The sequence below is a fragment of the Notechis scutatus genome, chromosome Z, assembly GCF_049901735.1.
Source record: "Notechis scutatus isolate UNSWTSFEM ecotype Mainland chromosome Z, rNotScu1.2, whole genome shotgun sequence".
In the NCBI taxonomy this organism is placed as follows: Eukaryota; Metazoa; Chordata; class Lepidosauria; order Squamata; family Elapidae; genus Notechis; species Notechis scutatus.
In genome coordinates this window covers 135,734,045-135,759,606 of record NC_142025.1, presented here as the reverse complement: position 1 = coordinate 135,759,606, position 25,562 = coordinate 135,734,045, and the positions used below count along the sequence as shown (strand labels likewise).

General features: G+C 40.7%; 1 protein-coding gene across 2 annotated transcripts in view; it reads right to left on the bottom strand.

Moving 5' to 3' along the window:
• Positions 1 to 447: 447 nt before the first annotated feature.
• The window catches only part of PRKCG (protein kinase C gamma), a 44,716-nt gene continuing 19,601 nt past the window's right edge, over positions 448 to 25,562 (bottom strand). The window contains exons 4-19 of one of the 2 annotated variants that reach the window (XM_087944885.1): positions 25,075 to 25,186; positions 21,568 to 21,699; positions 19,312 to 19,468; positions 18,462 to 18,596; positions 18,039 to 18,126; positions 16,412 to 16,441; positions 14,953 to 15,090; positions 14,098 to 14,271; positions 13,327 to 13,418; positions 11,951 to 12,013; positions 10,967 to 11,105; positions 8,622 to 8,702; positions 7,388 to 7,495; positions 5,817 to 5,957; positions 4,864 to 5,047; positions 4,632 to 4,821 (exon numbers count right to left, since the gene is read on the bottom strand). In XM_087944885.1, the coding sequence (XP_087801011.1) occupies positions 4,754 to 4,821; positions 4,864 to 5,047; positions 5,817 to 5,957; positions 7,388 to 7,495; positions 8,622 to 8,702; positions 10,967 to 11,105; positions 11,951 to 12,013; positions 13,327 to 13,418; positions 14,098 to 14,271; positions 14,953 to 15,090; positions 16,412 to 16,441; positions 18,039 to 18,126; positions 18,462 to 18,596; positions 19,312 to 19,468; positions 21,568 to 21,699; positions 25,075 to 25,186 (1,842 nt within the window). In that variant the 3' untranslated portion in view covers positions 4,632 to 4,753. Of the gene's footprint in view, positions 5,048 to 5,816; positions 5,958 to 7,387; positions 7,496 to 8,621; positions 8,703 to 10,966; positions 11,106 to 11,950; positions 12,014 to 13,326; positions 13,419 to 14,097; positions 14,272 to 14,952; positions 15,091 to 16,411; positions 16,442 to 18,038; positions 18,127 to 18,461; positions 18,597 to 19,311; positions 19,469 to 21,567; positions 21,700 to 25,074; positions 25,187 to 25,562 lie in introns of both variants that reach the window. The other variant, XM_026677414.2, reaches the window with a different exon arrangement.

Sequence of the window (25,562 nt, the reverse complement as noted above, 5' to 3'; positions counted from 1 at the left end):
TCTGCAGAGCTCTAACGTTTCAGCTGGAAAACTAAACTCACTGTGAATTTGGAGGCATGACTGCTGAGCTGGAAATAAATGGGCTCAGCTGCTAAGCAGAGACATTATGGCATCCCAGAGCTGAGGCAATGATTAGAGAACGGTGCAGAGGCAGCTGTAGAAATGCCCTGTGTGTATGCTTACATGTTCTACTGCCAGCATTAGCAGCCAGGAAAAATTGCTGTTGCCATCAAAAGGGCAGAATTCCTGCAGGACCTTTAGGTCTACAATCTAAAATTATTCAGTTGAAGCCATTGCACGAAAATGAAGTTCTCGGAATTTAAGGGGTTTTTCCATCTAGGAAGCATATTTCAAAATGCACATCAGGAATCCCCTTATCAGCCACCCCCCAAAATCTGTAGTCTTGTCACCCGAAATATGGTCAGAAAAACAAACACAAACTGAGCATTGGATAAATATCTTTTATGTTGAAATGCATAGGTGAGTCCATTCGATTATGATATTGGCTACAGAGAATCACAAGCCAAAGAGAAGGTAGGAGTCGTGTGGGGTGTCTGATTATCCCCAAATTGGTGTTGGCGGTGATGGGGAAAGGCAAGATAATTAGCAGAGGGGGGGGGGAACGAGGCAGGAAACTGATGGAAGACTTATGCATTGTAAGGGTTGAAGGAAGAAAACCTCTAGAAATATTTGGAAAAGAACAAATTGGCACCCTCTAGAGCAGGGGTGGGGAACTATGGCCCCTTTATGACCTGTGGACTTCTGACTCCCAGAATTCCTGAGCCAGCAACTGAGCCAACCAGTTGAAGTCCACAGGTCATAAACGGGCTATAGTTCCCCTGCCCCTCTCTAGATCTTGCTCACTGCTCATGCACCCAGAACTCTGGATTCTATAACCACATATTCATTATGTACATATAAATAAATTCATTATATAATAGTTAATGCATGAAAGAGAAGACAACGTTTCCATCTCAACATCTGGTACTATATAAAGCTTGGGAATTCTCCCTTCCAGTAACTAGCTCAATATAGTGGAATCCTATGATATTTTTAAAATGTTCTATCTGCCAGAGAGGGAGAACATGAAAGGGTACCAAGCTTCAGTTGTATTGGTTTATATTTTTCCTCAATCATTGATAAGGAAAATGAAGGGGGCACAAAATTGTAGACCAGTATGCAGAAGGTTGTTATAAAGTGATGGGTTTCAACTAATGTAAAGGAGAGAAAAAACTGCCAGAAGTTGCTTCTAGGGTATAAGAGGAATTAACATGTTAATATTTCATCTTTCCTAAATATGTCCTGCCGTCAGCAGAATAAGTCATCTTTTGACCTCACCCCACCTGCCAATTAAATTCAGTTCTCTTTCATCTGTAGCACAAATTCATATGAGTAAATACTTCAAGAGTGTGAATAAACATTGCACTTTCAATGTGCCGTCTCATGACAATTCAGTAGCTGACACAGGCCACAGCAGGAAAATTTTAGTTTCCAGTAGAGTTCTATCATCAGCTAAATAAATACCAGGATGTTGTTGTTTTTTTTGCACCAAAAAAATAATTGGGAAGAATCACGAGGGGATGTTTACATTCCAATCATTAGTGATGCTCTCAAAATAGAGAGTGAGATCTCAGTTTACCATACCTCAGTTTTAAAGCTGTAAAGACAGTCAGGTGTAGCTTGGAAGAGATGGATGTTCCTTTAGAAAGATGGAAACATGGAAGGTACACATATTCATTATGTACATATAAATCAGTCCATTATATAATAGTTAATGCATGAAAGAAAAGACAAAGTTTCCATCTCAACATGCTGTTCTGTGGAAGAAGACACATATTTGACCCAAAGTCTAATACCATATTTGCCATCATCATTGCTCTCTTTCAAGGTTTTATTTACAGCTGTGGTGTTGGTGATGGGAAGCCTTGTTAGAGGGAGGTGTTAATGTTGGAAATTAAGGGCCAGGAGGTTGTGCCACATACGATGTGATGCAGCATTTCTCAACTATGGCAATTTTAAGATGTAGACTTCAACTTCCAGAATCCCCTAGCCTGCCAAGGTTGGGAAACACTAATGGCGATGCCTAGGAAGGAGAAGCAGGACTGGTGAGGTTTTCACAAGATTTTGGGAAGGAAAGTTTACTAGCAACGTGTGAGGTGCAAGTAATCAAGGTTTTAAGAAGACAAATACATCAAATATTATAATATTTCACTGTAGCAGATAAGACTAGGAAAAGCACCATGGAGGTAAAGCTGAAGATTACAATTTGCAAATGGATATTAATTGAAATGAATATCAGAAATTGTTTCAACCACTAATTAATGGAGAGAGAAGGCAGTCATTCTTTCTTGATAGCTTCCCAATTTAAAAGGCATTTCAAGAGAGAATCATTTAATGTAAACTAGATAGCCTTTGAGATAGGGTTTCCCAGCTTGGCATCCTTCAGATCAGAGGTGGTATTCAGCAGGTTCTGACCAGTTCTGGGGAACTGGTAGTGGAAATTTTGAATAGTTCAGAGAGCCACAAATACCACCTCTGACTGGCCCCGCTCCCATCTATTCTCTGCCTCCCGAGTCCCAGCTGATCTGCTGGGTCTTCTTTTGTTGCCCTGCACAGGAGAACGGAGCTGGAAAGAGGGTTAGTGAGATGCGGAGAGAAGGGGGATTTGGCAGTAACCTTTCCCTAGGAGTGGGGAGGGAATGGAGATTTTACAGTATCTTTCCCCTACCATGCCCACCAAGCCACACCACAGAACCAGTAGTAAAAAAAAATTTGAATCCCACCACTGCCCCAGATGTGCTAAAATCCGTACTTCTGGAACCACAGTTTCGAAGGAGTGTAGGAGACTCAAATGTTTTAAGCCTATGAAGAAATATCTCCTCTATACACTAAAATAGTAGCAACTAAAGAGTAAGTTATCTTCCCCCAACACTTTCTATATCAATGTAGCATTCTAAGATTGCTCTTTCTCCATTCATTACATATCCTGCTTTACGGTAGTTCTTTAAATATGGGGTTCTCTAATTTAATAAATCCATGCCACAGCATTCTCCTCCTGGAGCCCAACTCTCAGGCCGAGTTAAGCAGAGGGGGTATTGAGCAGGTTCTGAGCACTTCTGGAGAACCGGTAGCGGAAATTTTGAGTAGTTCGGAGAACTGGCAAATGCCACCTCTGATAGGCCCCGCCCCCCATCTATTCTCTGCCTCCCAAGTCCCAGCTGATTGGCTGGGTCTTCTTTTGTTGTCCTGCACAGAAGAAAGGAGCTGGAAAGCAGGTTAGTGGGGTGGGGAGGGAATGGGGATTTTGCAGTAACCTTCCCCCAGGAGTGGGGAGGGAATGGAGATTTTACAGTATCCTTCCCCTGCCATGCCAAGAGGTGGTATTCAGCAGGTTCTGACCAGTTCTGGAGAACCAGTAGCGGAAATTTTGAGTAGTTCAGAGAACTGGCAAATGGAGCCCACTGACTGGAGATTTTATAGTATCCTTCCCCTGTCACGCCCACCAAGCCACGCCCACAGAACCGGTAGTAGAAAAATTTGAATCCCACTACTGGAGTTAAGTGATTCAGTGTGCACTTCATATTTAGGTCTCCGTTTTCATTGCACAACTACATTTTACTATATAGCTGTCATTTTACTGCATTATCGATCGGGATATTTTCTAAAGCTTGGCAGCCATTTTATAGTCCTGAAATAAGAGCAGAAGATATAGTCTGGATAACTCCGAGTTAAATTTCATGATACCCCTCTCACAAAATACAGCCGTTACCCTTTGGCCAGTTATTTTTATATGCAAAATATGCATGACATAAAATTAGCTAGGTGATCCATGGTTTAACCATTTCTAATCAGATGAGTCATCCGATATCCTCACTACCTGGGGGAAATTAGGGCCACTTTATTGGAACCAGTCTTTTACTCTTTCATTCACCATTTTTTAGTCAAATCATGGTACCCAACCTGCATCATTTGAAGGACCATCACAAAAGACACAGAGAAGCTGAATTCCGGTGAAAAAATTACAAGGCAGAAGGTATTTTTACAAAATTCCTCGCATCAGTAGTCTGATAATGTGAGAGGACAATCTTGATCAAATTTCGGGACCTGCCAAAGGTTGATTGTAACAAGAGGAATTTCTCTCTTATCTAGGCTCTTAAACTTTCTTTCCCTTAATGTAGCTATATATCTATATTTATTTACCTATCTATCTATCTATCTATATAGTCTGTGGGTGTGTACATGCTTCTGAGTCAGAGGTCCCCAATGCTTGGGCCATAGTCTACTACCGGCCCTGGAGCCGTTTGGAACCGGACCGCAGAAAAGGCATGAGAGTGCAGCGCATCCCCACTTGCCCAAGCAGTGGGTGAGCATGTGCTTGCCACCCACACAGAAATATCCCCTCCCCTCCCCACCAGTCCACAAAGCCAGAAAGGTTGCGGAATTCTGGTCTGAATATTTCTCTCTCCCTCTCCCTTTCTCCCTCTCTCTCTCTCTCTCTCTCTCTCTCCCTGTCCCTCTCTCTCCCTCCCTCTCTCTCTCCACATGCACGCGCACACTTTCTCATTCTTAACCTCACCAGTTTGATTGCACCTAAGCGGGGGAAGGAAGGAGGGAAGCGACACACCAGAGAATGCAATTAACAAAATATTTCTGGGGATCACAGTTGGGATTGGGTTTTAACTTGGACTCATGCTCTCGGGAGCAGAGTCCAACAGCCAAGGTGTTGGGGAAGTCGGGTGGTTATGGATCATTCTCACACTAAAGAAGTAGGAGAAGGGATTATTGCCGCTGGGGAGAGAGGCATTCCAGTTGGGGAGAGAGGCATTCCAGTTGGGGAGAGAGGCATTCCAGTTGGGGAAAGAGGCATGCCAGTTGGGGAGAGGCTTCCCTGCCGCAGGGTGGATGGATGCACGAAGTCAGGGTTGATGTAGGTAAATCCTTGGAATTCACTCTGATCAAGGCTGGCCAGAACCAGCTGGTCTGGGGGTGTCAGCGCTGGTGGTGCCCGTGTAAAGAACTTGTCAAAGTTTTCACCGCTGCGACCACACTAGAGCAGGTGTAGAAAGAGAAAAAGAAAAGGACAGAAGAGATATTGAGGGAAGAAGTTGAATAAGAAAAATGTTATTTTTTCAGTCAATACAACCATCTCTTTCCTTGTTAACTAGCTAAGGCTTAGACTACCTAATGATATTTATGAAATTAATGATGAACACACATTCCAAATTTTATACTTATAGATTTTGAGGAAGGAAAAAACAAACAAGCTTCTGCAAAGAGTTCTTTGTCCAGAACTATATGAACTCATATAGATAGTCCTCGACTTACAAGCATTTGTTTAGCAACTGTTCAAAGTTAAAACGGCACTGAAAAAAGTGACTTACAATCGCTGAAGTATCCCCACGATCATGTGATCAAAATTTGATTGTTTGGCATCTGACATGTACAGTATTTATATTTTGCAAATACAATTGCCATTTGCAACCTTCCCAGTCAGCTTCCGACAAGCAAAATCAATGAGAAAGGGTAGATTTGTTTAACAACCTCGTGATTCACTTAATAATTGCAGTTATTCACTTAACAACTGTGGCAAAAAAGGTCATAAAATCAGGTGTAACTCACTTGACGATTGCCTTACATAGCAATGGAAATTCTGAATCCCACTTGTGGTTGTAAGTTGAGGACTGCCTGTATAACCTTCCTTTGTGATTCCTCTCTTAGTTTTCTATTCTAAAAACATGGCAGATAGCAGAATAATATAAACTCTACTTGGCGGGATAATTGGTGAGCCTGTTATCTGGCAACCAACAACTACTCACGGGCCTAGGTGTGAAAGGTGGAGCAATTTCCAGCTGTTCCAGTTTCTCCCAGTCCATCCAACGGAAAAATCCATGCTCCCGAATATCCCGTTCCCCTTCTGGTCCTGACCCCAGGCGCTTCAGGGGATGTTTGGTCAAGAACTAAGGAACAGGGAGAACTTTGCTAGCTCTGCATCTTTACTTTAAGGAATCTGATCCAATCTGGCACCAGATGGGAAGATATAGTCGCAATGCAGAACACCACTGTTATTTCAAGGAGTTGGTTAACGTATTTTGGTTTATCCTTCATATTAAGAAAAGTCTAGAAGTTTAGAACTCATTCTGAGCTAACCTGTTTGTTTGTTTTTACTCTTAATAAAGGAGAAGGAGGGGGGAATCATCATCCAGCTGCAGAGTTTTTCTTACTGTGAAAGCCTCCGTCTTTTAATTCCCATCCCAGAGGCATGTGCCACACAGTCAAGGTCAGGTCCTGCAGTCTGATCACCATAGCAAGGTCAGGTCCTGCAGTCTGATCACCACAGCCACGAAGTTGTGGTGTCAGGTTTTGGTAAAAACCTTGCGAGCTTTGCTGTTGGGAGCTTTGGCAGAGTCCCTAGCATTGGGTACTGTGGAATTTGGCCTCTTGAAGACATATTCAGAACTGCTAACAGGCTGTAAGAAGTTTGAGTATCATTTTGCTTGGTACGTTATGCTTTTAAATCTGTTTGCTTGAGCTAATAATAAATCTTAAAAATCCCTTTATTCACTGGTGTGCTTACCGTCACTGGATCCAAAAGAACCAATTGCCTGGGCATCCGATACAGTACTTGCTCTGACACTTGGCAAAACAGAAGGAGACACTGAACCAAGCAAACAAGAGTTCCCACATTCACACTGGAAACAGAGGAACACCCACGGAGCAAAGAGATGAAATAAATACTTAACTACATCCAACCATACTGATTTTCCCCTGGCAGTGTTTAATGTAAATTTGGATTACTTTTTGGTTTTAAAACCAAGCAGGGAACAAATCCATATAAGTTTCAAAGGCCAGATTTTTTTCAAAAGACAATCCATCAGTTTGGCATTCCTCATATAGTCCAAATGTGTTGGACATGATGCTGAGAATTATTTGAACTGAAGTTCAGTACATCTAGAAACCCCTGGGGAATTCTGTATCAATTGTCACTTCCCTGCAAAACTGTACAAATTAGAAATGGTTCTTGTAGCATTAGATACGTAATGGTGTGTGGGAATGACCTTGGGACATAGGAGCTAGAAGAAAAGCTGCCTAGGGAACTATCAGATAAGAGGGGGCGTAGCCTGTAGTTGCATAACAGGAAGAGAAAGGGATAGAAAAGAACCACCCTAACTTATCAGGTGGTTAAAAAAAACAGCGGGAGATCTGTACTTTGAAACTTGAGAGATTTTGTAAGTGTAGCCTTACAATGAAGTTGAATTAGCTGAACTAGTCATGTTTCTCTTCTGGACTACCTAGGAAGGCTGACAGAGCTCAATGTTTCATGTTGTCTCAGGAAATATGACAAGGGGCCCCTTCCACCTAGGTGTGACAGTTCTGAAACAAGACTCACTCCTTTGCAGATGGAGACAGCCTCCCGTGAAAGAGATTTAGGATAGGATACTGTGTGTTCCATGATCGACTGGAAGAGTTCATCCTCATCCTCCCCATCAAATGGTGGCTGCAGACCAAGAAAACACAGGGAAAATAAGCAACAATGATTCTATGCCCCCCCAGAAAGCATAGCATGTGTGTGTGTGAAATGTTTGCTCTGTTAAACACATTCTCCTACTTGGAAGTCTCAGTAGTGTAAAAAACTGCTGTACACATAACACAGATAAACGACACACGTAATCTTACATCTTTGAACCATATTTCCAGGTTTTTGTGCAAAAGGAAGTTGCAGAGTGGCACTTGGATTCATACAGAGAACAAAAGTATGCATGGCAATCAAAATATACAAAGCCCTCTGGAAGAACGAAAAGAATCTTTCCTTGTTTCTACTTTACATTTCTGAAATCGCGTGAATGCATTTATTTTCAAAATGTCTACTAAGCCCTTTCTCCAATTGTTTCTGCCCTCCCCACCAGATCTAGCAGAGAAGGTACGTTCCAGGTACCTTTTATTAAACAATGTCTTTTTGTTAGAACAGCATCGGCCCAGAAATTCAGATGGCCCCAATGACTGTTCCCCCAGGCCTTTGGGTCAGGGTAGGGGTGGGCTCTGCTGCTATGGCTAATCATTTCTCCTTGGACCCCGAGGGGGTGGTTATGTTTGGAGGGGTTGTTTGTTTTAATCTCATCAGCTGCCCAAAGTCACTTGTGTGAGGTGGGCAGCTATATAAATGACATAATTAATAAATGGAGAATTGTTCATCTAACACTAAATTCAGCGGAAACATATATTTCAGCTTTAATGCAACCTCTTTTTCTCAGCCTCAATTCTTAAGGTTTCCACTAGGCTAAGAGCCACTAAGTATCTTCTTCCCCTGGTGACTCCTAGTTTCTCATATGAGACTGGTGCACCTTAGCATCCAGGAAGGAATGCCAGTTTATTATCAGTGATTCAATGAGCAACAAATTCCCTACGCCCAAAGATCTCAACCCCACTTGAAAATTATGAAAATTCTCTGAAGCACACCCAGGAGATGGTAATGACTGAGTTTAATCCCTAATAGCCTTTGTTTCCTGATCTCATAGCTTCATGGCTATCAATCATTTCTCCAGATAATGTAAAGACATTTTTGAAGTGGGATAAATGGTAAGGAATTCTTGCATATACGTACCTGAATCCTTGCATATACATACCTGTCCAGCTAACATTTCATATAGGAGAACACCAAATGACCACCAATCCACAGACTTCCCATAGGGCTGGTAGGCTATGATCTTAAGAGAGGGGGAAATGAGAATTTCAGCCCCTTGAGATATATCTCATTTCACATTTTGATCAGGGCAGCTCCAGCTAAGCAGCTAACAAAATTAAAGATATAATTATCTACAATCAAGCCAAACATAACCAAGAAAGCCCAAAAAAAAATCAAAGAGAAAAAAAACAACAAATATCTCCATTGAGGCCAAATACTTAACCAAAAGAATAATATCTTTTCAAAGTTTGCAAAGTAGGAATCATATTTAATATAAACAAATGAATAAAGTAAGCTAGCAAGTACAGATAGTGTCAACTATAAACGTTTTTCCTTGGATGATACACCAGAGGGGTGGGGGGGAAAAGCAGGATCAAGGGTGACAGTGAATTACGTATCTCAGAATTGGCGTAGGCCCAGATAAATGCCGGACATAGAATGTTACCTTCAAATAAATCTTTTTTAGTTTTGGAAGTGCGGCTCGAGGCTCATGATTTAATTGGAGTAACTGCCGGAATCTTGACAGATAGTCCTCGACTTACAACAATTTGTTTGACAACTGTTCAAAATTACAATGGACTTGGAAAAAGTGACTTACTACCTGTACTTACACTTATGACTGTCCTACTACTCCCATGGTCATGTCATCACAATTCAGGTGCTTGGCAACCAGCTTGGATTTACGACTGGTTGTGGCATCCTGCAGTCACGTGATCACAATTTGTGACCTTTATTTTGCCAGTTTCCAGCAAAAAACACCCACTGGGAAAGCTGGATTTGCTTAAAAACTGTGATTTGCTTAATGGCACCATAAAAATCAAGTCTGTTTCAACTTACAGCCGCAACAACTTAGAAATTACAACCCCAAATTGAGGTTGTAAGTCAAAGACTGCTTGTATGAGGAACAGAGTATGCCCTGTAGAGAATGAATTCAATCCTCCGAGAATTACCACCAAAAAAAGATTTTGTCTTATATTTCTACTGTTTATACTTCCAGTGGAAATTTTGGAGCAAAGTTTCCATTGATAAATAAAATATGTATGCTGGTTATTACAAAAGAAGGTGGCTCATGAAATACTTAGATCATAGAGCATTTAAGCAGTGATAGTTGCATTTTGAACTGATAAATAAAACAGTAATTTTTAAATGGGACAGATACATTCCATGCAGTTTGACCTTGATAAAAGCCTGCTATCCTACTCTTGACATTGTAATTTTATTTTTCAAGGCTGGTTTGAAGCAAAGAGCATTGCTTTGATTCAACCTCAAAACCATGGCCACAACACAGTTAGGATCCTGGGCTTTTCAACCAATTAAAATTGAAATGCAATAAAAGGACAGAGTTTTCATTTATTCACTGTCCCCTCCATCCAAAATATTCTGAGAGTCAAACTAGACACGATGGAGCATTTCAAAACTTAAAACTGAAATGGCCTAGGGAGAACATAGCGCCTAAGAGGGAAAAAAGCAAGGCTGAGTTCCTGAATTGAAATAATTCACATGTTTAATTGTAAAAACTGGATTTCAGATGCAAAAATACACTGGCTATAATAGATATAGTCAGTTTGTATGTATGTAAGCATATGGTGTAGGAATTTGAAACCCTGAAATTTTAAAGAGCAGTAGGCTTTATGTTTATACAGAGACCAAAAAGAGATCCAGTTTTTTCCTTGTTTTGCAATTACATTTGGGCTCCACTTATCTCTTTATTTGTAGGAAAATGATATTTTATGAAACAATACAATAACACCAAACTATTACAGATTTTAAAACAAATAAAAGCAATTAAAACTAGCCAACTAGCTAAAGTGTTAGACATTTAAACTTATGACCCAAAGCCTGGTCACAGAAAGTAATTTAAGATTAATCCCCAGATGTCTGTAGAGAGATGATTTATTTAAAAAATTCAATTGCAAATAAAACAATCAAAAATAATTAAGCCTTTTTAAAAACCTGCTTTTTAAAAAATAAATACAAGCAAAACTATCCAACCAGCTAAAACCATTGATTAGCTTGACCACAAAAAGGAATTTAAGATGAGACTTCTCCCTAAACATAGGAATTGCAGAGAAGACTTGACCTAAAATCCTAACCAACTACAACCCAAAAATTAGGAACCTGCAATTGAAGATGTTTCTTTAAGTGACTTATCCATAAGTCATTGTGGACTTTGAGATCAGTAGTCTTGCCTTACATCCTGCCCAGAAACAAACTGGAAATAGAAGATGAAAGTAGAAGGAACCTGGGTGCATTATGTTTTTAAGTATCAATACTGGAGATCTGTACCTCTGGAGCAATGTAGTCAGGTGTTCCGCAAAATGTCCTGGTGGTGATGCCAGGGAAAATGTTTTCTTTACACATCCCAAAATCTGTGATCTTAATGTGGCCATCAGCATCCAACATGACATTGTCCAATTTCAAATCCCTAGAGACAATAGTATGAAGAATTGCAACCAAGTCTGTCCAATGGAGGGTTCCAATTATATGACTCCAGAATCTCTAGACCTCGCTTAACAACTTGTCATTTAGTGACTGTTTGAAGTTACAATGGATCTACTTATGATGCAGTTTGAGTTCGGAGCCCTCCCCCCCGTCACGTGATTGCATTTGGACACTTGGCAATCAACTTTACAACCATTTGCAGCATCCCATGGTCACATGACTGCAATTTTGAGCATTTTTTTGCCAATTTCCAATAAAAATCACCCATTGGGAAAACCAGGTCAACAACCACCACGTTCACTTAATGAGGGTGGCATTTGCTTAACAGTCACAGAGTTCAATTAACAACTACTGCAAAAAAAGTTGTAAAATCAATGCAGCCATGTAGTAACCCTCTTGATGAGCACCATGACTTATGACCATAATTCCAGGCTTAATTATGGTCATAAATTGAGAATTAAACTGACTCTGCCAGGAGTTCGATCCTGACTCAGGTTGACTCAGCCTTCCATCCTTCCAAGGGAGGTAAAATGATACTCAGATTGTTGGGGGCAATATGCTGACTCTGTAAACTGTTCTGAGAGTGCTGTAAAACATTACGAAGCAGTATATGTATGTTGGTATTATCTGTATTCATAGTTTGACATGGGGCAGGGGAGGGGAGAAGAAGGCTGGAGAGCTCACGGGAGGGAAAGAAAGGATTGGAGCTGTATCTTCTCAATTCTTAGAAAAACATTGGGATTTTGTAGTTAGGCCCAAAGAGTTGTAATCAAGACCTCCTTCTCTAAGCTTGGGTGGACATGGAGAAGGGACAGCAACCAGTCTCACCTGTAAATAATCCCCTTGTTATGCAAAAAGAACAGGCCAATTGCAATTTCAGCTGCATAAAACCTATAGAAGGACAGAGGAAAAGAGGGTGATTAGAAAGAGGGTGGCAAATAGCTCACTGCTACCATTTTCAGAGTGTGTTTTATGGCAGTTTCAATGGTCACATTTTCTAGCTCTGTTGGATGGTTATGACTAAGACTATTCTTAAACCAAGGCAGTCCATGTTGGGATGTTCAAATCATCCCAACATTTTCCCCAGAGAATCTTTCTTTTTTTAACCCAGTGATGAAGATCTGGCCCTAGTTGCCCTGCCAGGTGGGAAAACGTTTGCCGGGGGCAGAGCAAGAGCGTCTCCTTTCCACCAGAGGACAGTAATCACTTGCTGAGAATTATTTGTTTGTCTATGGCTGCCTTCAAGTTTTTGAGTCCTGGCCAAGATCCTTCAGTTTTCTTAGCAAGATTTGTAAAATGTGGTTTGCACTCTCTCATTCCTAGGGCTGCGAGAAAATGATTGGCTCAAGATTACCTACTTGGCTTTGTACCTAAGGCAGGAGTAAAAGTCATTACCTCCTGGTTTCTAGTCTGGCACCTTAACCACAAACTTCATTTTTTGCAAGAATGTTCTCTTTTTGTCTTTTTTTTAAATAAAAGCATTGTTCTACCTCCAGTCTGAAATTATGCAATCATCTTACTTCACAATCTCATAAATTATTGCTTTCCCACCTAACTTCATTATACATGCCAAGGATGGGAAATGATGGCTCTTTTATGACTTGTGGACTTCAACTCCCAGTAGTCTGAAAGTTGGAAGTCCACAAGTCATAAAGGGGACATTGTTCCCCACCTCTGGTATGTGAACATCAGTTTTTACCATATTTCTGACTTGGATGCTGGAATGAATCTTTACCCATGATTCTCAAAATCAAACAAAGTTTCAACCAGTGTTACTTCTTGGTTTCTGGTGGGGGAAATGCCCCATAACAATGGGTTCACTTAACAATTGCCATTAAAAAGTCATAAAATTGAGCACAATGACATGATGACCTGTTTAATTACTGACACAACTTATAACCACAATTATAGGATCAACTGTAGTTATAAGCCGAGGACTACTTATAACCTGAGAAGTGGGAGATAACTTTCCTCATATCTCTAATTTTCTTAAGTCAAACAAGGAACGGTGCTGTTTTTTGCTGATAGTACATTGCCGGACTAGACTAGGATATTAAACCAGGTGAGCAAATGATCAGCCTACTACTCTTGGGAGCTGATCATGATTGTTAAATCTTCATTTAACTTTTTCAGAGCAACTTTTCTTTGGGTTTGATGGTGGTTGACATACAGATAGCCAACTTCCCCCCAAAAAACTCACGTACATAGCATGGGGTTCCTTGAATTTCCCAACCTGCTGGATGTGATACATTAGGTCTCCTCCATTGACATACTCCATAACAAAATACAGCCGGTCCTTAAAGGAAAAGAGCAGAATATGTCCCCAGACAAATAAATTCATCTATAAGTATTCCCTAAATCAGTGTTTCTCCACCTCAGCCATTTTAAGATGTGTGGACTTCCAGAATTCCCTAATACCTTGTTTTCTCATTTCCCTAACCATCCTTTTATGTAATGGGACTAAAACCTCTAGCATCAGTTCGTCAGTTCACCAAATAAAACATACTTTGATTATATAAATAAGCCCTCGTTAATTAAAAAAAAAGTAGTGTTTTTTTATTGTTCGAATTATTTTGAACAAAATTATAAAATATAATAAAATAAAAAATATATAATATAAAAACAATTGGCATTGTCTTAAAAGCAGCCTTTCTTACAAGCATAATTTTAAAAACTTCAAGGACACGTGGTGTTTTTCAGTGCAGAACTATTGATTTCTCCTGTGTCCAAATGTAAATGGCAGGAAGAAATTATTTTTTCCAATTAAAGAGTTTATTTCAGGGGTATCCATCCTTGGCAACTTTAAGACTTGTGGATTTTAACTCCCAGAATTCCCCAGCTAGCATGGCTGGCTGGAGAATTTATGAAGATGAAGTTCACAAGTCTTAAAAGTTGCCAAGGTTGGGCACTCCCGATCTATTTAATTAAAAGGCTAATATTTGTTTAATGAAATAACTCTGGAAGACAAGGATTACCGCTGTTTGAAAGGTAGAGTGCAACTGAGTTAGGAAATGTGGACGTTCCCCCATGGCCAAGACCCGCTTTTCCACCATAGTACATTCTACATCATCATCTTGGATTATCACGTCTTTCTTTAGGATCTTGATGGCATAGAGCTCATCTGTCCCCCGACGTTCGGCCAGCATCACCTGTGGAGAAAGAATTCCAGTGTCTTGAGTCTTATTCCCACCTAACTTAAGGAAATTCTGCCTTTGCAAGGGCCCACAATTTGGCACTGCCAGTACTTGTATTTCCAGGGGTGGGATTCAAAAATCCCAACAACTGGTTCTCTGCCCAGTTGCTGGGTGGGCGTGACTGTGGTTGGTGTGGCCTACTGGAACTTCCGGGAGGGCCATTTTCTGCCTCCTCCAGAGTCCAGAGGCTTCCCTTGGGCTTCTGGGAGAGTAAAACCTGCCTCCCCCAGGCTCCAGAGGCCTTCCGGAAGCTGGAAATAGGCCTGGTTCTCGACTTTTGGAACTTCCAGGAGGGCTGTTTTTCACCTTCCCCAGAGTCTGGAGGCTTCCCTCAGGCCTCTGAGAGGGCAAAAACTGCCTCCCCCCAGGCTCCAGAGGCCCTCTGGAAACTGGAAAGAGGCCCATTTCCGAAATTCTGGAACTTCTGTTTTTCGCCCTTCCAGAGCCTCCACACAGACCGCGTGGAGACTCATGGGAGGGGAGGGGGTGGGCGGAGCCAGCCGGTCAGTTCAACTACCGGTTCAGATGTAAATTTAACATCCGGTTCACCCAAACCAGCCCACACCGGCTGAATCCCACTCCTGTGTACCTCCCTCTGTTGTGTACCTCTGACCTACTGCCTAATGGCAGACCCACCTTGCCAAAACTTCCTTTGCCCAGAACCATGAGAAAGTTGAAGTCCGAGATGTGGAAGCGGTTGATGCCAAAGAATCCGCCACGCTTAGAGTCTGTGGGACTTGGAGATGGAGATGGGATAGGACCATGGCGAACCTTCTGCAGAACAAAAGGAGGAAATGCAGGCATGGAAGTTTCTGCAGATTCAGAAGTAAGGGCATCGCAACCAGAGTTACATTAAAACTTCAGCAATCTCTGCCATTTTGAAGAGGGTGCCATGGGTGTTCACCTGCTTCTTCATACCTTTAAAATGGAAGCTGGTACAAGCTACATTTAGTACAAATGGTAAAATTCTTAGATATTACAGAATGTTTGAGAATGAACAATGAAGTGTCCCAAAGATGCTTTTTCAAAAGGCAAGTAGACTACCTTGTTTTTCTTCGAAGATGTTTCACTTCTCATCCAAGAAGTTTCTTCAGCTCTGACTGGATGGTGGGGAATGGAATGGATTTATATTCCTTGCAGACAGCTGGTCATTTGCATTTTTTCTGTGCTTTCCTGCAGAAAACACAGCTCCAACTTCTTAATGACAACACAGTCCTTTCAGCAGTTCCAAGAAGACTCCATACCCATTTGCACTACTCAGACGACCCTGAGGAAACCTCCAAGTGGCCTTAACAACTCTCTGAAAGAATGCAAATGACCATCTGACTGCAAGGAATATAAATCCTTCCTTTCCCCACCATTCAGTCAGAGCTGAAGAAGCTTCTTGGATGGGAAGAAAAAGAAGAAAGTCCAGTCACCTCTTGAAAAAGTACCTTTGGGACAATCTCGACCTGGATGACTGAGAATCTTCCATGAACAATGGAGTAACTTTGATACATAATCAGTTGCAAATCAACTTTCTTCACAAAATGATCTGTGGAGTCATTACAAAAACATGGCAGATCCACAGTAAATTAAGAAAGTTGCTAAGATTCCTGACCCAGATTTTTTAGGCAGAAAATCCTAGCAGTAATACCCAGTTATCTTTCCTTCTCTGATACTTTTGCTTCAAAAGTATTTACCACCTCCATTTTTCTCCTTCCAGCTTATGGACAGATCTAAGGATGTTTTTTCTCCAGAATTAAACACTGAGATTCAGCCAACAAAGCTCCCAAGGAGAGACATATCTGTGACTGTTAAGCACGTTAGCTAAGCACATGTTACCAAGTTCAGTAGGAGCATATCAATGGCGGCTAGAAGGGGTCAAAGATGGGCAATTTACTGCGAGCAGCCAAAAAGCAACATAATTGGTCCTAAAAGGAAAGGGCTGCATGAACATCAGTAGACTCAAGGGATCAAGCGCGCTCTTTCTCTGTTCTTGTGTCCCGCACTACCCTCTTTCTCTAAGTGAGTTTTGATGGCTGCTTTTATGGCAGCCCAAGGATCCCTCCTTCGCTCCTTCTCAAAATAAAAGGAACAGAAGAAAATATTATACCTCATAGAGTTCCAGAGGGAAGTTGCAAGCCTGGAAAACAGAACATCAAGATGTAAGAAGCTGCCTATACGGCCTCGGTTCCATCCTGCCTCTTCATTAAAATGTAATTTCTGCTGGACTACCCACCCACCCACCATTTTATAGGACCATCTCAATACATTTAGTTGTTTAAGGCAAAGGCTAAGATGCTTCTCTCCATTCAGAGAAGACAGTTGAGATTGTCTAATGGCGGGATACTGAATGCCATTTCAGCAGACTCAGGTCAAAATAAAACGCACAGATCTCCCCCCAAAAAATAGCTAGAGAGGGTTGCTAAAGCCCTCTTTCTCTGAACCATCTATCATTTGGGCTCATATTAGAGCTGATCGTATAGATCAGGGGTAGGGAAACTTGGCTCTTTTATCACTTATGGACTTCAACTCCCAGAATTCCTGAGTGAACCATAAAAGGTTCCCATCCCTGGCCTACTGGTTTTTCAGTTGTGGGGGAAATCGATTTTTGACTTGAATGGGACTGTTTAATGTACAGTACAAATGTAGTATATGTCCTACATTTGTATATTAAACAGTCCCATTCAAGTCAAAAATTGATTTCCCCCACAACTGAAAAACTAGTAGGCCAGGGTGGGGAACCTTTTATGGCTCACTCAGGAATTCTGGGAGTTGAAGTCTATAAGTGATAGAAGAGCCAAGTTTCCCTACCTCTGATATAGATCAACAGGCCTGCCCTTCAATAACACTGTGTTTGTCACAGTAGATTGTAGAGCTGTGACATACATGCTTTATGATTAGGCTAGATACAACACAGTGAGTGTAGCATACATAGCCCAAACTGCCTTTAAAAGGTAACATTAATGGGGTTGTTTGTTTAGCATATGGCAATATTACATTAGCCAGGAGAATACAATGCTAATGCAGAATAGTAGTTTGGCTACCTAAGATTGCAAGCCCTGTTTGATTCATGGTCACACACTTTTCAAAGTGCACCACAGGGGGATAGCTAGTTCCACACCAGAAAGAAAGACAAGCGACTTTCCTGCAGCGTCATCCGGGGCCCTTTTTCTCCTCCAAAGCTGTCACTCAGCTTGTAAACGGGCGTTGCAATTGGGAAGGTCCAGTGCCAGCAGTATTCTAACCATCTGTATGAAGTGCTGTCTCGTCTCACCAACAAAGTGGTACCTATTTATCTAGCTGCGTATAACATGCTTTCAAACTGCTAGGTGGGCAGAAGCTAAGTCGAGTGATGGGAGCTCGCCCCACCAAGTGGTGCTAGGATTCAAACCCGCTGAAGCAAAGACCATCTCCAGCATCATTAAACCACTGAGGCACGCACCTCATTTATGGGATAACAGTGAAATACAAAAAACATTGCAAGTGGCTCTATTGAAAAACTAGATTCTTTTTTTAGGCCCTATACCCCAGAGTGCTGTTTCTAGTTTTTGTTTGCTGACTGGAAGAGCTCTTGCCATCTCACCCATCACATCCCTTCTTCCAGTGAGCTCCTTGCACTGGGTAAAACTGCCCCAGGGGAAGAGTTCTGCTGGTGTTGTATGGCAGAGCTCAGGGTACGGCTCAGTGTAGGCATATGGGGTACCAATCCAAACATTGTCATGGAGCCACATGGTTACCTCAAATTTCTGCAGCAGCCCACAGTTTTCTGCATCCGCCACAGGGACACTATAATATTCGCCCTCCTCCTGATTGAGCAATTTGTACCTGGGACAGCAACGCAGACAGGGACATTGGGCAGGGCGGAAGTGGACAAAAGAGGGAGCGAATGAGCAAGAGGGATGATGGGGAAGAAAATGGAAGGAAACAGGAAGAGGAGAACAGAATGAATGGATGGAAGCCAAAAATGGGAGATATTTGTAGGGTTAAATTAAAAGAGAGGAGAGTGAGAGACAGAGAAAGAGGATGGTGCCAATCAAGCAACAGATAAAATCCAAAAAGACGCCAAGACGGAGAAAGAGAGAGAATATGAGCACTGGTGGCCCGCTGAGTTGCTCCATTGTTCTCTTCCATTTTTTCCTACCCAACAGATTTCCCCTTACCAGCCTTCCACGGGACCCTTGAACAGCTCAGAGACTCCAAAGGACATGGCGCCCATGAAGTCATTGCGGGTTGTCCGGTCCCAGTCCCAAACCTCAATGGAAAGGCGCCGGTCCATGTCACCTGGCTGCAAGGTGCTGGTGGGTGATAAAGGGAAAGGAGGAGATTAAAAAAAAAACTGAATAAACCATTTTTTTTATAAATTATTATTTCATGTTGTGCATCCTTTCCTGGAAAGAAAGGCTCTCCACTCAGTCACTCAAGTCTTGATCATCTCCCAACTGGATTACTGCAATGAACAGTATCCAGAAGCTTCAGCGGGTACGGAATGAGGCTGCGCAATCAATCTTGGGAGCCAAAGAATGATGCATGAAACCCCTCTGCAGCACAAGTTGCACTCGGTGCTGGAGTTGCTTCGAGGTCCAATTCAAGTGTTGGTTGTGACCTTTGAAGCCCCACCTGGCGTAGGGACAGGTTACCTATTGGATCATCTTTGTCCCATTACACCTCAGCCTTTCCCACTTGGTCCCGCTGCAACACCTTCTGTTAAAGCATGGCTGGCGGGAGAATTCTGGGAGTTGAAGTCCACAAGCCTTAAAATTGCTACGTTTGGAGACTCCTGGGTTAAAGAATTCCGATCAGCGGGGGTCAGGAAAAGAGCCTTCTGTGCTGTTGCTCCCACCCTTTAGAACATTCTCCCCCTGATGGCTTGTCTCTGCCATCCTGCTTGGAGTTCCCAGAAGAGCATACGGCCATGGGGCTGGTTAGCACCATGAAGCTCCTCCTCCTGCCATTTCTAAATTTGATAAATAAAATACATAGCTCCCTGAGACCTCTCCTCCCTGTACTTACAAAACAAAGGTTTCATTCCAGACAGGATTAAGGGTGGACCTGACGGTTCTGGTCTTTTGCTTTGTGAGATTCTTTGGGTCAGGAATCAGCTTGATTTTCACATAAGGATCAGAGAGGCCATTGGGATCCATCGGGATCAAGTTCAGTGCTTCTCCAACTGATACGGAAAGAAGGGAGGGAAATAGAAACAGTGATATCGGCTTCTAAAAAAGATTATTAACTTCCAACGGAGTCCTTGTACCAGAGGGAAGAGTGAGTGGGTAGGAAGGCAGACCTCCTGTGTTTGCTGGTGGGCTGAGGGAGGAGGAACTTCTGGCATCTGTCCCAGGCCACCTGCTGTGGGCCACGAAAATTGCTGCGGCAGCAACTTGTGTGCGTTTGTGTGTGTGTGTGTGCATGGGGGTGAAGGGGATGGTAGGGTGGGTGAGGAAATCCCCTTCTGTCAAGAAGAATGAAGCAATGGCTTTCTTCTCACCACCTACGTGCTGGTGTTCCAGAATGCGGGAGAAAGACAGCAAGAAAGTCTGCAGGGGAAGGTGTGAAAAGCAGAGGCGGGGGGGAATGTCAAGTTTTGCAGCTAGGAATAGAACCCAGGTGCCCAGCCTTCACCACCCCAATCAGATCCCGGCCTATCAAAACTGCAACTGTCTTGTTGTCATTGCCGCAATATTCTTCTGTTCTGAAAGCCCAAGTCATTCTTCAACCCTCCAATCGCATCATCTGGGCTGCCTCTGTTTTTCATTATTCTTTAATATTTTTAGTATGCATTATGCATTATTTTCATCTATTTTTCATGACAATAAGTTAATCCCTCTTCAAACGAAAAGGGGAGGTTTTGTGACTTCCAGGTCCAGCTTTAGTCTACCATAACTAAACTGAATCCTTTAAGGAGAAAGAGGGGGGGGGGGGAGAAGGAACTGCAGAAATTAATATGCATATTTCCCCAGGAAATTTCACTGGGATTTTACATCTGATATCAGAATCAAATAAAAAACTGAATATTGGATCCTAAATAAATTGTTGCATGTTTAAAAATGCAAAATGAGCAAACATGCCCATATTTATATAATTTATTCTGGCCCCCTCTGAAACAAGTGGAGGAGAAAAGCAGATTTGTGGATGTCTGCTACGTTTCATTTTGTTGCCTATATTCTGAAATTTTTATCACAGAAATATTTATAAGATGGATTAGTTAGTCTACTCATGGATTAAAGCTTGCAAAGGCATATTCATCAATGTTTTAAAATGAGGCCTTTTAATTTGTGACATTAAAAATCAAGAGTAGTTTTTAAGTGCTACACCACCATGTTGAAAGTAGTTCGTCATCTGATTGAGTTGGACAGCTATAGAAATGGAATAAAGAAGTAAAATAAAGAAATAAATTTGAAATGCTTAGGGCTCTTTCACCAGAAGACTTGTGTCTAACTGATCGATTTAATGAAATCTATGTTACTCCCAGGTAGACTTTTCAAAATATCTGTCAAGCTCCTTTCAGGTACGATAGTCACAAGCATGTTAATAAACTAAGTGATCTTATCTTGAGACAAAAAAAGAACTTATAATTTATATAGAAACTGCAAGTTCAGAAGCTATCTCTGCATATTGAAAGATGGCAAAACAATGAAAACTATTACCCAGAAATAATTTGTTTGCCTTGGGTATTTTAGTAAAGTCCTGAGATTTTCCCAAGGGCTGCCATTAGCAAAAGTGTGCTTGCCCTCATGAGTATACACCCCAAATTTGCAAATTTTATTCCTTAGAAAGAATAAATTATGTTGGGCAAACAATACTGTATCCCCACTTCTGTGCCTTCTCCCACTTTTTCAAGCTAGCTTAGCCCCAAAGAGATGACAGCCATATAAATTTGATTCATAAACAAAATAGGAGTCCCAGTTTCTTCAGCTTGCTTTCTTTTTATAAAGTTTCTAATCCTCATATTCTATCACTTTCTATTTGACGTTTAATTATAAGAGGCAGTTAATACCGGTAGTAGCATTAAAGGAATATTAGAATTATTTGAGCTCATCAAAAATCTGGGTAAATCAAATTACTGTAACTTACCATCTAAAAGACAGAAGAGCAAAGCAAATTGTTTTTGGAAGACTACCACCAAAAAGGCCCAGTTCCTGATGATGCCACCAATATAAGTTTCAACATTGAAATGTTGACATCAGGATATCTATCTAATAAGATATTAATAAGTGAGTAGACACATGTGTCCAATTTCATTACACCTCAATGCCACTCTTTCCTTACCAGTCACCCGGATCTCATCGCTCCCAAATGTCTCAATGTTAAGTTGGAGGCGTCCACGGCGTTCTGTATGGTCAACACCACACAAACTGGGAACACAATGGACACAGCGTTTGTGTACATTCATCTCACAGCCTGCAGGGGGCAACAGAGGTTGGCAAATCAGCCCAAAGCTGATAGACATAAAGAATAGATTTCCATACTCAGACACAGGTTCAATTTATTGCTTATATTGAAAGGTTTTTCTAAATATTAGTAAATAAATCTTAGGGTTTTAATTTTCAAAACCTTTTAACTTAAACATGGTTAGTTGAATGTTCTGAGCAAGGGTTTTGTTCTGAAGCCAGAACAAATAGCAATCAGAACAAATTTTACCTATTTCAAAAATTAAACAATATTTCAGAATTTCTACAGTTCAGGTCACAGGAAGCAACGTCACATCCAACCAATTCAACCTTCTGAATGTTGTAAGCCTGATATAAAATGTGTGTGTTTTAAGAGTTTATTCCAAGATTGTATAAAGGAGATTGTATGAATTTGGTATGAAACAACTGTCCTGGAGGGGCTTGTAGAAGCATTTACATTGCCCAGAGTATGAAGAAAGCATAAGAAAGAAACTAAGAAAACTACTTTGGTTTTATTAGTATAATAAAAGATAGAGAGCAGTGCAGGACATGTTTATAGTGTTTTTCGATCAGAGGAATTTTAAGATGGGTGGACTTCATGCTGGCTAGAGAATTCTGGAAGATGAAGTGAGATTGAGAAACACTAGGATAGGATTTCAAGATTCTGTTAATATATTCTACTATTATAAAGTAGCATTATTGGAATGTCAATGTTTCTTGACCTTGCCTACTTCAAAGAGCTGACACGCTAGAACAAAACATTCAATCTAGGATATTTCAAGTGGGTCTGTTTGTTCCAAGTTCAAAAGAAAACACATTTCTGCTTCAAGCACATCCCTACTTCTAATTTTATAATATGCCTTCAGTTAGTGAAATCACATTTGTTTCCCTGTAAGTTAAATATTTTAGTGCAGGAAGTTATAAATGCCCTAGATAAAAGGTATCTTTTAAAAAAAAGAGGCATTTCTTTTTCATTCATTTATACAGGAGGGAGTCCCGTTTAGGAGAATGCCAGCTTACAGCTTATGGCTGGCTGTATCATATATACTGTATCAACGTATACTTCGTTTTTTTAAAAAAAGATTAATCACTGCAAATCCATATCATTAATTAACTAAGATGCTTCTAATGAGATAACAGTCTTCTTTGCTACATGCAAACATCTTGCTGATATTGCTCTTGAAATGGAGAAGCCATTTGGCTGTGTTTGCAAGCCTAACTCAGAAAAAGCATAGGTCAGATTCAGCAAATTAGCTGAAGGCTGTTCACCATCTGTTCTATAACTGATTGCAGGGATCCACTCTAAATCTTAGGGAGAAAGCAAAATCATAATATTGGCCACATCTTCCATTAAAGAAACCAATTACTGCCCTTTAACATAATTACACATTCAGGCACCCACATTTGATGCAATGGCTTCTCAGTTATAATTCCGAAATTCTTAAGACACTGGCTGCACTAGATTACAGAAAATTTCTTTTTTAATTTATGTATTTTGATGTTTCTACATCCCTCGGGGTGCAATTTCAGATGATTCTACTTCTATACCCCAGAATTTATAGAGCTGCCTTGCTGTAATGAAGTTACAAAATTGAATCATATTTTCTTTGTATGCAGATATAAATAGTGTCATGTATCCAGCTAATGGTTATTTGACTATCACTGAATTCCACAAGGCTTATAATTTTAAAATCGCTTAATCTATACTTTCAAAAGCCTATGATAGTAAGATTAAATAACAGGCTGCAAATACTGAAATCATAGATGGAGGGTCACCGTTTAATATTTTCAAGAAACCTGAGAAGCTCTGTTCATGTAAAAAAAAAAAAAGTTGCCAATAAGCAGATAGGCTCAATATCAATACAAGAAAAGTACTAGAATCTTTCTCCCTTCTAGTTTACTTGATCACATTGTTTACTTGAGGCAGCACACCAAAGTTGTATCTCTTTCCTATCTAAGGTGCAATAGTCTACTTTACAAACTCATTTTGACACACAAAAGGGAACAACAGGAAGAAAGTAAATACTTCTTCATCACTTTTTAAAGCGTGTATCAAGTGTAGAAGAATAAAAGAATACGGCTTTGATAAAATAAATAAATAAATAAATAAATAAGGTAGTCACTGAACTAAAATTGATTATTGAAAGCATGCAGTTCTTCTAGCATATGCTATGTACAGCATTTTAGATGAATGCTATGTGAATGTCACATATGAATGCAGACTCTCTTGCAATTATATTGCTGCATTACATGTGTTATTACACACAGATAAACACACACAAACTACTAGTACTATAATAATATTGGAAGTATATTTGAAGGACTATTAAATACCAGAAAGATCAAATTGGCCTATAAGAAAGACCAAATAGGAATAGAAAAGAGACATGGCAAGGCAAGGCCTACATAGCCAGTACATTAAAAAATAATAGTAAGCAAAGCAAATAACAAGTCCTATCAATGAATAAAACCAGGAAAGCTGAAGAAAGAAACAAAGGGGCTACAAATGCATACAAAGCCATTGTTGAGAAGACAGCAACAGATAGCAAGTGCCGTCTCTGTAAAGAAGCTGAACCAACAGTGGATTACCTGCTTAGCTGCTGTAAGAAGATGGTACAGACTGACTACCAACAACAGCATGACAAAGTAGAACAATGGCACAATAGGAATGTCTGCAAGAAATACCACTTGCTTGCAAGCAAGAATTGGTGGGGCCACAAAGTAAAACAATTGTAATAGTAAATGGACAAGCTAAGGTGCTCTGGGACTTTTAAAGTCAAACAGACTATCACCTGCCATCCAGAATTAACACATATCAATAAAAAAGAAAATAGTCTGAATAGTGGGCTCTGCAGTAGCAATGGAGACAACAGAAGAGAAGAGAAAGGAATGGGAGGAAATCACAAAATACAAAGACCTGCAAACATTAAGTAGAACAACTGTGGCAAAAGAAAGCAATGATAGTAACCATAGTCATAGGCACTTTTGGGTGCAATCCCAAAATATCTGGAGAACTTCTAGGACGGCTTTACTTGGAACAGCTTACAACCTGTGACAATACCTTTAATACCATTGAATAATATTTGCTTATCCTAGATCTATGGGAAGGACTCGAGAGAGGAATAAAAAAGCAAAATCCAATCTAACCATTTGACTGATTGTGCAACCAACCATACTATTAACAATAAAAATATGATTTATCTGCTTGCCTTGTGTATTCAGGAGGGATATAATATTAGAAGCTGGAACTTTTTCCATGCCACAGCAGCCCTTAGTTGAAAGAAGCTTTTTGTGACAATCATTTCTGCTGTTTAGCTAACAGCATTTTAATTCTCCTTTTTATAACAATTCACACAATCCTAGAGAAAAATTAATGGTTACTCACAGGTGCATTTCATCCCCTGGTGCACTAATCCGTACAGAAGTGAGCCACAATGATCACAGAAAGTGGGGCTGCTGTAGCTATGGATTTTGAACTTATGCTTATTCCGGGGATCCTGCAAAAGAGAAAATTTATGAACACATGTAATTAGCAAAGACAATTATCCATTATTGTGTGACAGCCAGAAAGCCACAGTTTTATCTGAATTCTTACCATCATCTCTAAAAAGTCTACATGCACTTTTCTCACCATTCAGAAAAAAACCATTCGTTATAGTGGTTAAGATATTGGCCTAGAAACCAGGAGACAGTGAGTTCTAGTTCTGCCTTCAGTTCCTCTCTCTCAGCCCACCCCACCCCACAGGGTTGTTGTGAGGAAAGTAGGACAAAGAAGTATTAGGTATGTTCATTGGCTTGAGTTACTTAGAAAAAAGTAATAAAAGCAGGATAAAACAATCTAATAATAATATAAATACAGAAGAGACAATGAAA